Source organism: Oryctolagus cuniculus, chromosome 21, assembly GCF_964237555.1.
Source record: "Oryctolagus cuniculus chromosome 21, mOryCun1.1, whole genome shotgun sequence".
Classification (NCBI taxonomy): domain Eukaryota; kingdom Metazoa; phylum Chordata; class Mammalia; order Lagomorpha; family Leporidae; genus Oryctolagus; species Oryctolagus cuniculus.
In genome coordinates this window covers 23,484,418-23,495,877 of record NC_091452.1, presented here as the reverse complement: position 1 = coordinate 23,495,877, position 11,460 = coordinate 23,484,418, and the positions used below count along the sequence as shown (strand labels likewise).

Sequence of the window (11,460 nt, the reverse complement as noted above, 5' to 3'; positions counted from 1 at the left end):
GGTCAAGGCTGGCATATGATTTGGGAAAAAGCAAGGTTAGGATTAATTATGCTACAAAAGATGCCCAACCACATACTTGAGAAGACATAAAAAGCTTAGAAGTGGCAAGGATATCAGACAATATTTCATAACTAGCATTACTGGCCATGAACTCCCTCTGTGCCAGACATTCTTCTAAGCATTTTGCATGTATTACAGTAACTCATTTGGCTCCTGCAATAACTGTGAGACACTATTATTGCCCCATTTTATAGACGAGGAGACTGAAGCAGAGGGAACACATAACTTGCCAGCCACACAACTAGTAAGACAGGAGAACCAGGGCTCCAACTAAGGTGATGTCCAGCTCCAGAACTCTCAGTCTTAAACACTTTAGTGCTTTTTGGAAAAGGGATTATGAAATATTCACTTTCTCCAAAATACCTCTGTGGAAATTCTACCATTAATCAAAATGTCACAGGATTTTTACAGCTAGAAGAGACTTCAGTACTCAGTTGGTTCAATGTTTATCCAAGGGCCATCCTGCACGAGGCCTGAGCATCTCCAGTGCTCCAGTGACGGGGAGCTCGGGGAGGCAGAAGCACTCACCAGCTGGCAGCTCAAACTGCTAACAAAAACCGCAACTTACTGATGGCCCCTCGCGTTCCAGGCGCTCTGCTACTGCATGGAGGAGAAACGCTTTAACGTGTTGCAGCCAAATCTGCCTCCCTGAGACTTCCTCCCGCTGCCTCTGTCCTCTGTTCTTTGGAGCAACACAGAATTAGTGGCTCCCTGCATTTTATGCTAGCCCATCATGCGAGTGAAGACAGCGACAAAGTTCTCCTTAAACGTTCTTTTCCCCTGTTTATTCAACCTGCTCTCATACTGCAGTCCCTAGGTAAGAGTCATTTTCCTCATTGACAGGTTTCTGCTTTAAAATGCAAGTGTGGGAGCCGGTGCATTCTGTGCAGTCTGCTGTTTCCCTGCCACTCAACTGTCTTGAAGGAAAGGGAGTCTGAATTTGGGGAAAGGAGTGGGGAGGGAGCTGAGGACAGAGGCAACTGAGGGTGAAGTTCAAGTACTGGCCCTCGGAATGGACAGGAATTTGATGCAGGAGCTCTGGGGAGGCAAAAAGCAGCTCTACAATACTAAGCTGCTGGAGACCAAGACCATGTTAAAGTCCTGAAACAGCAGTACTGATGAACATCTGCTGAGCACTGCCTATGTGCTGCTGGGCCATTTGCTTCAATCACTTCTGTCAATCCGCACAACTGCGAGGATCTGTCAGTTTTAGGCTAAGTTTATAGCAACTGTAAATATAAATTGAGAGCTAAATTCTTTTATTTTTAAAATGTTTTGAAAGATTTATTTATTTGGGAAGCAGCATTACAGAAAGAGAAGGAGATACAGAGACAGAAAGAGAGGGGCCGGAGCTGTGGCGCAGTGGCCTGAAGCACCGGCATCCCATATGGGCGCCGGTTCAAGACCTGGCTGCTCCACTTCCCATCCAGCTCTCTGCTATGGCCTGGGAAAGCAGTATAAGATGGCCCAAGTCCTTGAGCCCCTGCACCCATGTGGGAGACCCGGAGGAAGCTCCTGGCTCCTGGCTCCTGGCTTCAAATCGGCGCAGCTCTGGCTGTTGCAGCCAACTGGGGAGTGACCCAACGGAAGGAAGACCTCTCTCTCTCTCTCTCTCTCTGACTTTCAAATAAAATAAATACATTTTTAAAAGAGAGAGAAAGAGAGTTCTTTCATCTTTTGGTTCACTTCCCAAAAGGCTACACTGGCCAGGGCTGGGCCAGGCTGAAGTCAGGAACCTGAAACTCCCTCTGGGTGTCCCAGGTGGGTGGCAGGGTCCCAAGCACTTGGGCTAGCTTCCAGTTTTCCCAGGTGCACTAACAGGGAGCTGGATGGGAAGTGCAGTGGTTGGGACATGAACCAGCGCTCACATATGGGATGCTGCTGTTGCAGGCAGCAGCTTAACACGCTGTGCCACAACACTGGCCCCTAAATTCCCCTTTTAAACAAAAGATTCCTTCCAAAACCCAGACTGACTAATTACTCTGTAAAACTAATCTACTTTGAGTCAAAGACTCCTAAAGTTTTTGTAAAGCTCCTTTATATTCAAACACCTGCAGAGAAGGTACGTTCAAGACCTCACAAGGAAGCCCATTTCAAAGCTCTGACAACCTATGGAGTTGAAAAGCTCCTCCTTACATAGCTGAGCCAAATTGACCTCCTGAAGCTTTTACCAATTTGGTCTTAGATCTGCCCTCTGGAGAGACACAACATAAACCTAATCCCCCTACTAGACAGCTAATCTCCATGTGGCTCCCTTCGAAGCAGTTCCGGTGACTCAGGCTCCAGTGCTAGCAAGAACAGAATCAAAGCAACACCTCCCACCCCTTCTCCCTTCAGTGGCAGAGCCCACCAAACATGCTGAGAGGCAGGCCCTGTGCTAGCCCCATTTGAGGCTCCAGGAGACAGACTGCCCTGAACAGTCAGAAACGCGGAAGAGTGTGGCAGGGGCAATGCTGGACCGGCAGGCTTCCTTTCATTTTCCCATTGCCATCGCACATAGCCCATTGCTGGCTGACGTGAATACTGGGTCCAGGGATTCTCCTTGGTCTGGATAGGAGTCCCACGTTCTCAGGTTTTCGTGTGCATTAGAGTCCAGAGAGCTTTCCACAGGGCCCACCCCCTGAGACTTTGATTTAGTAAAAATGAGCCAGGTACAGTAGTCCATACTTTAACAAGTACTCCAGGCTCTGAGGTCCTCACCATCCATTGAGTTGAAGAAACACTGATCTAGGTGAAGAAGCTTTTCCTGATATGAAAAAGGAGAAGAAAAAATACCTTGCATTTTGTTTTTATTTAACCATAATGCACATACACTTAACATTTGACTTACTGGTCTTACTCATTTAAATCATTAAATCCCATGTTGCTAAATAATAACACTTTAAGTCATTTATTCTTCATTGCATACTCATCAGTAAGTCCACCAACATTCGTCCAGAACAAGGAGGGGGCTAAGAGCATCATCTGTGGGTTAGAGACCGGGAAGTGAAGAACTCGTTGGGAATGTTCCACACTGGCCGTGCAAAGGGAGCCAGCCTCCTGCAGTGCAGCTCTGCTGTGTAGCAGGTGCTCTGCCTTGGACTGGACAACAGAACAGGGCCTGGGAAGCTTTCTAAGGAGAGCACATTTTGGTTGCACACTTAGGTGATCAACCTGTGACAGAAGTTAACACATAAATCAAACCTAGATATCACACCCTCTGCAATTCTATGGGAATTTTAATAAAGCTATTAGAGGGATTCCAGGACACAGGTTACAACAAGTTAAAACATTTCACAGTAGTCTAAATACCTGGAGAGTTTAATCATGCAAGGAAAACCCTTCTTTCCTTTGAAAACAGCTCCTCTCTTTTCAAACAGCTGCCGTGGCTACACTTTCAAAGGTTGTTGCAGCTCTAACTCAGGTGTAAAGTGATACCATGCCAAGGCAGCCCTGGTGACCTTGTCTCCTTGTGGCAAAGTGAATGCATGTCATACTCAGTAATTTAACACTTAACAAATTTAAAAAAGAGTTGAGCACCAAACTTAGAAAAAGGTTTTGGTAATAGGAACTTCCTTTCCTGCCAAGACACTTCATGCATGTTTTTGTAAAATAAAATTTTCTTAAAGTAAATGTGACTAACGCATCTAAGTTTCATTTGCTGTGAGGACTGAAGACTTTCACTGGTTCGCTGATCTTCTTCTTCTTCCTGGAGCTCTCGGAACTTTGCTGACTGTACTCAAAATTCACTCTCTGAATCTGTAAGAATTACCAGAGAGAGGCACAATTCAGCAGAGATTTTGACATCTGCACAAGACATATAAAAGACAGGTAGACCAAGCATTAATCCCGCAAGCTGCAGAACGGATCCAAACCTGCTCTCCTGCAGGCTGGGTTGGCCCTGCTGCCAGTATCAGAGTCTGGTACTCCAGGTTTCAGGAGCTGAGGTCCCCTGGAGACAGCTAGTTCCTGGGCCAGGTTCTTTGCTCTCTCCAGTGCGTTCAGTACAGCCAGCTCTTGAGGGAAGGGTCACTGAAGGCAGGGCCGACAGGGAGCAATGAAGGGCAGCAGAGATCTAGGGCGCTGGCTGCTTCAGCGGCAAGTGTAACCTAAGTCCCATGTCAGCTACTGCACACAGACAGCCTTGCCTTTTCCAGCACTTCTCCAGCACTTGCCTTTTCTAGCCTTCAGACTAATGAGTTTAGAAGCCCCATGCCCACAGGGCTGGAGCTGTGGCGTAATGGGAAAGCCACTGGCTATGGCGCCAGCATCCCATATGGGCTCTTGTTTGAGCCCCGCTTGCTCAATTTTTGATCCAGCTCCCTGGACGTGCCTGAGAAAGCAACGGGAGAGGGATGAGTGCTGGTACCCGTCACCCACCTGGGAGACCTGGACAGAGCTCTGCTCCTGGCTTTGACATGGTCCAGCCCTGGCTGTTGTGGCCATTTGGGGAGTGAGCCAGCTGATGGAAGATCTCTTTCTCTCTGTGTGTCTTTTTCTCTCTCACTCTGCCTTTCAAATTAATAAGTCTTTTAAATTTTTCTTTTAAAAAAGCATGTTGTTTTTTTAACTAAAGTAAACTTATCTTTTAGTTTCATTTTCCATGAACATACTGACATACCCTTGTATTTTTCCACTGGGTTTAGTTTAGGTAAATATTTTAGAACTTATTTTCATTTAACTGAGTGAATAATCCATCAAATAATCCCTACTTCCAAGAAACAAAGAGGGCATTTATATATTGTCCAGCTACTAGATGGAAGGAAAGGTTTTCCCTGTCCTCTGTCCTTTCTTTGGAGGGAAAATGGAATAAGGTATGAGAGCACTTCAGAAAGTTCAAGGAAAATAAAATTAAAAGATAAATGTATTTTTTGGTGCAAAAATTTTTGAAATCCATGCATACTTATATTTTAAAGCAAGAGTTTTCAGAATATCTAGTAGCAGTTTCAACACTATTTTTTTATTCTTTTGTTTTAAAATTTTAAAATTTATTTCATTTATTTATTTGAAAGGCAGAGAGAGGGAATGAGAGAGAGAGAGAGATGTAGACAGAGGGCTCCCATTAGCTAGCTTACTTCTCAAATGCCTGCAACAGCCAGGGCTAGCCAGGTCAAAACCAGGAGTCAGGAACTCAATCCAGATCTCCGATATGGGTGGCAGGAACCCAACTACTTGAGCCATCACCTGCTGCCTCCTAGGGTGCACATTTGCAAGAAGCTGGAATTGGGAGTGGAACCCAAGCACTCCAATACAAGATTACCTGTGTCCCACACAGAATCATTTTAAAAAAAGATTTATTTATTCATTTGAGAGGCAGAGTTATAGAAAAGAGAGGGAGGGAGGGGATAGAGGAAGAAGGAGAAGAGAGGGGAGAGAGAGAGAGAGAGTGAGAGAGAGAGATGATCTTCCATTTGTTGGGTCACTCCCCAAATGGCTGCAACGACTGGGGCTTACCAAACCAAAGCCAGGAGTCAGGAACTTCTGGGTCTCCCACACGGGTTCAGGAGCCCAAGTACTTGGGCCATATTCCACTGCTTTCCCAGATGCATGAAAGGGAGCTGGATTGGAAATGGAGCAGCCAGGACTCAAACTGGCACCCATATGGAATGCTGGTATTGCGAGAGGAGGCTTGACCTGTTACGCCACAATGCAGGCCTCCCAAGAAGCATCTTAACCACTGCACTTAAAACCTACCCTTCCTCCTTTTTCTTTTATAGTAGATGCATGTTATTATTATTGATAGATTAATACTTTTAAATAGTGAGAATGTCAATAAAGCATTTAAATGCTACTTAGAAATAAAGATTGGGGCTAAAAATGGCAATTTAAGCATCAATTTAGCCTTCAGTTTTAGAAAGCAGTTAAATTCCTGATCTCAGAAACCACAGATTCCCTTTGGCTTAAACCAGCATATTGACTATATAAAACAGCCAACTCTGAGGAAGTAAATAGAGCTGCTCATCAAATGACTGGTTTGCTTACACATATGAAAGTTTGAAATGGACTGTCCCAAAGCAAACAGCAACATAAAAACCCAAAGCCCAAAACACCTGGGACATCCATTTGTTAAAGGTTGGTTGTAAGAAATAGTACTCGGTAAAACTCAGTTTGTTTAGAAAGATTGTTGGGTCGCACTTTCCACTCAAACCAAACTATTCTCAGTTCTTTCAAGTCTGCACACACTTGAAAGAAGAGGAGCGTATAACTTCTCAAAGGACAACTGGCCTGATGGCTTAACAGTTTTACTCTTGTCCCCTTTTATTGCTCAAGTAAATCAGACTTCTATGACAAGTTGCAGAACTGCAGTTTTATTGTAGTGCAGGAGTCAATACATCTTCAATAATGTATTCCAGGCAATCAGTGAGGTCTGGGAACTTTCAAGGGTTAATAGAAAACAAATGAATTCAAAAGCAAGTATGTTATCAGTCAGGGGACACTTCCTAACACCGATGAATAATCTACATGGCCTATCTAAACTAGCAAATTTATCCACACTAATGAATATTTGAGAAACATTTTTTCAGGTGTATTCCAACCGGCTGGGTTTGCATATGTGACACCAAAGCCAAGCAGCCCAGCAACCAGGCCAGCAATCAGGCATGCTACACTGATTATGTGGATGTTCTGAGCACCATCAGATGATCACCAAATGGTTTCGAATGCATTTCATATTCCATGAACATTTCACAGAGCTGCACACATACACACATACGTACGTTAAAGCTTTCCCTGAATGCAGAGGCTACTGCAATCCGTTTGCCAATAAAGGCTCAAGAGTACAATGTCTACATCTACGTCTGAAGAAAAGCCCTGAAGGATGCTTTCTGCTCTGCCATTCACCTGCTTTGCAGTTTTGGCTTAGTAACTTTTTTGGTTTGAGAACCCAGGGAGCAGGCTCAGTGTTAAGCGGATAAGATAGCCAGCAGATTCGCTAGCAGTATTTTGATAGCCCTGAGAGACAGCCCTTCTTCCAAGACTCTAGTTATCACTTTTTCCTTTATGCATTCCCAAAACAATGCTCGGTACTTGAATGTTCTCCCAGAGTTCTGTCTTTGTTGTCTTTTCTCCTCATTCTCCACACTCCCTCTGAGTGATCTCATTCACTCCCTGGACTCAATTACCATTCACAAGCAAAGACCTTCATATTTATGTGTTCAACCTGGATCCTCCTTCCGATCTCCAGATCCGTGTTATGTATCCAGTTGTCTCCAGTCTCCACATCAGTGCTGGGAAGGGAATGCCAATGCAGCGTGTCCCATGGGAACTCCATCCTGACTTTTTATGCCAGCTCCCAGTCTTTACTGTCTCTCACCCAAGCTGTCCAAGTTAAATCCAAAGTTACCCATGATATTCCACTTATTGTCACCTAATATTCTAATTATTCACTAATTCCTCTTGAGCTTACCTCCTTAATATCTCCCAGATCCATCTATTTTTCTCTATTTTCACTACCTCTATTTTAATGCAGATCAACGTCATTTCTCCCAATTACTGGGCCCCCACCTGCTCCTGCTATTACTGCTTCTCCAATCATTCTCCACTCTGAGTAGTCTTCTGTGCAAATCTGACCACAATATTCTTCTGCTTTGTCATTCATCCATTAATGACTTCCCATTGTCTTCAGGATAAAGCCCACATGCCTTATGGCCCTGGTCCATCTCTGCAGTTTCATCCTACCCCATATTTACTTAATCACTTGTGGTTCTCTAAATGGGCCCTGCTTGTTCCCCACTGGATTTTGCATTTAATTCTCACTCACATGCTCTGCTCCCCACCTCTTCATCTGGCACACCGGTAGCCTGCTGGCCTTCTGCTAGAGCTGTGCTGTTTTTGCCTGTTTTGTAACATTTTCTACACAGTACCATCAGGCCCACTTCCTGATCTAGGTTGTAAACTCCTTGAGGTTAGTGAGAATACTCAGATTTTACTTACTTATTTATTTTAAATGATTTATTTGAAAGGGAGAGTTACAACGATAGAGGGAGAGACAGAGAGAGAGAGAGAGAGAGAGAGAGAGAGATTTCATCTACGGGTTCATTCCCCAAATACCTACAATGGTTGGCACTGGGCCAGGCTGAAGCCAGGAGCCTGGAACTCCCTCTGGGTCCCTCACATAGAAGGCAGGGTCCCAAGCACTTGGGCCATCTTCCCAGGTACACTAGCAGGGAACTGGATCAGAGTGGTGCAGCTAGGACTTGAACCAATGCCCATGTGGGATGCCATCGCTGCAGGCGGTGGCTTAACCCACTGCTCCATGCCAGCCCATATACTCAGATTTTAATAGTCTTTATATTCTCAGCTCCTGGCATATAGTAGATCCTCTTTAAGTACTGCTGAATGAATGAATGAATGAATGAAACTGATTTTGAGTCAGGCACTGTGTTAGGCATTAGTATCATATCTCCAGTGCTATAACACTGAGTGAGACATGGTTGATTTTCCAAGACTGAATTTTGTAAAGGACAGGATACACACACACACACACACGCACACATTATATAAAGACAGGCATTATATATGTACATAATATACAACATAATACAATATAATGCCATAATACACATTCATACATTCAGCAATGGATTAGGTGCCAGCTATGTGCACAGCCCTGTTCTAAGTGCTTGGGATATATCAGTGAGCAAAAGAGATAAAAATCCCTGCCCTATGGATTTACAATCTGGCCATGTTACTTTTCGGTTTAATAATTTCCAGTGACAATATTGCTTTTAGGACAGAGTCCAAATTCCCTGCCTTGGCCTTTCATATCCCAGAAATGGCTCTTTATTTTCAGGGAAAGGAAAGATGTCACAGACTGGCTGTGAGACCTTGATGAAAACTGCACACCCTCCGCAGAGGAATGTTCACCTTCTGCTCTCAGTCCTCTCCCATGGCAACTCACTGGAGGGAGCTGCTACGCCCTGGAGGGCCTCCTACGGGGAGGCCCAGCCTCGCAGCTTGCACTGTGCCTCTCACTCTGCTCTCGAGGCCCGGATGGCCCAGCCTCACGCCTTGCTTCTTCCCGATTCTGGACCTTTGTACGTAATGTTCCTTCTGCCTAAAATGCCCTTTTCCTGCCCTCAGTTCTCTTGGCTAGTTAATTTCACCTCATTCTTCAGATCAGATGAAAGCGTATTTCCTCAAAGAAGCTTTCCCTACTTTCATCCCAATAAAGTTAGGTCCCTAGTATAAACTCTATCAGAGTTCCAGGAGATCAGGAACGCACCCATCTTGGTCACATTTCTATCACCAAAACCTAGCAAGTGCCTTGCACATAGCAGGGGCTCGTGAAACATCTTTCAGTGAGTGACATTTCAAGAGCACTATGCCTGCAATGTAGAAATATAATGGAGGCAAGCAGATTCAAGGAGAAGAATCTGCTATCATAGTGTTCAGGCAGTAACTTGGGTGGGAGCAGAGATGGAGGGAAGTCAACATTGAGAGACATATTTAGGGGCCGGCGCCATGGTGCAGTAGGTTAATCCTCCACCTGCGGCACCGGCATCATATATGGGTGCCTTTTCTAGTCTCGGCTGCTCCTCTTCCCATCCAGCTCTCTGCTATGGCCTGGGAAAGCAGTAGAAGATGGCCCAAGTCCTTGGGCCCCTGCACCCGCATGGGAGACCAGGAAGAGGCACCTGGCTCCTGGCTTCAGATCGGTGTAGCTCCGGCTGTTGTGGCCATTTGGAGAGTGAACCAATGGAAGGGAGACCTTTGTCTCTGTCTCTCCCTCTCACTGTCTGTAACTCTACCTCTCAAATAAATAAAATAAAATCTTTTTTTAAAAAAGGAGAAATATTTAGAAAGTGGTTAGAAGGATGGCCCATTGTATATGCTGGTAAGGGAGATAACTCTCTTGTTTCTAGTTTGGCTAACTACATAGAATGAGGTGCTGTATTCTCAGGTAGAAAACAATGGGAGTTTGGAGCCTGCTGAGTCTGGCGTTCTTGTAAAACCAAGCACATGTGGACGTGTTGAAGTCTGAAGCTCAGGAGAGCAGTCTGGGTTAGAGATGTAAATGTGAGAGTCATCAGCATATGGAGGATAATTAACGCGATGGGTGTGGAAGTGTTTGCTTACTGAGAGATCAGAGCGTGAGAAGGGAAAGGGGCCAGGCCATAGCCTTAAGGAACTCCAACATTTAGAGATTAGGTGGAGAATGTGTCAACAAAGGAGACTTCGAAGGAGAGGGAGAGAGAAAAAAGACTAGCAGATTGTTCTGTCAAGATCAAGGGCTGGGGTGAAGAAATTCAACAGCGGTGGGCAGTGGCACAAGCGTCTCTGAGAAGCCAAGGAAGATGAGGCCTGAGGTAGGCCCACTTGACTTAGCCAGACGGAGCCCACAGCTGCACTGGACTGGCAAGGGCAGAGGTCACTTAGAAGTCAAACAGTGTGTAACAGACACAAGAGATCAAGACAAGTACAGGGCGTTTCATAGAGTCCAAAGGGAGTGATCCACTTGGCCTGGAGAGTGCGGGCAGACTCCTTAGAAGAGCGACACTGAGCTGGGTCTTGAGCAGTCTGCCAGACTGGATGTGCTGTGGGAGCAGGGGAGGTCATTCCAGGCAGAAGTTCAGCGTATTTAGAGATATTGGATCATGAGGAGACACGGAAGGTGTAAGGGACAGTGAGAAATGTCCCTTTATTAGATTAGCTCTTGGGGTTAGCTGTTGTATATCCAACAGACGCCTGCTAACAACTGGGCATGGGCATTTGGGTGCGTGGTTCAGATGCCAGTGAAGACAGCCTTCTGCCAATGCAAGGCCTCAGAGACAGTGGTGATGGCTCAAGCAGCTGGGCCACTGAGTGGAGTTCCCGGCTCCTGGCTCCAGTCTGGAACATCCCCAGCTGTTGCAGGTATTTGAGTAGTGAACCCGAGGATGAGAGCTCTCTCTATCTGCCTCTTACATTTTAAATGCTTTTTTTTTAAAGACACAAATCCAATCAAGACAGACTTTACATCCTTAGAGAGGGCCTGGCAGGGGAAAACAAACAAGTAACAGATGAAATGACAGAGTCATGGATAGGGTACAGCAAGGGTTCCAAAAAGATCTTATCGGCTCTTCCTGGGGGGGCCTGGCAAGCCTTTAGAGCAATGTCAAGCTTGAAGTAAGCAGTGCATAAGAGCAGACACTCACCAGCGAAATGGCAGTAGAGGTTGCTGAGAAAACGTTCTAGACAGAAGGACCACAGGTACAGGGATATACAGCAGAACACCTCTGGGGAACTAGGGAACAGCTCAGTGGGACTAACAGGAAGGGGTGATGGGCTGGGTCAGACAATGCAATTTTTCTAACCTTTGGATTTACCCTAGAATGGAGTGTCAGTGAAGGATTCCAGGAGCAAATCTGCTTTAGAAAGATCCCGATGGCAGCAGTGTGAAGGGTGATTAGACAGGAGTGAGACGAGAAGTAATGAAGCTAT

The 11,460-nt window shown here is 45.4% G+C and overlaps 1 protein-coding gene across 6 annotated transcripts in view; it reads right to left on the bottom strand.

Annotated features, from left to right (window-relative positions):
- Positions 1-2,832: 2,832 nt before the first annotated feature.
- Positions 2,833-11,460, bottom strand: part of HORMAD2 (HORMA domain containing 2) — an 85,642-nt gene continuing 77,014 nt past the window's right edge. For all 6 annotated transcript variants that reach the window (XM_051826688.2, XM_051826687.2, XM_008274703.3 and 3 more), the window contains one exon: positions 2,833-3,798. In XM_051826688.2, the coding sequence (XP_051682648.1) occupies positions 3,694-3,798 (105 nt within the window). In that variant the 3' untranslated portion in view covers positions 2,833-3,693. The remainder of the gene's footprint in view (positions 3,799-11,460) is intronic.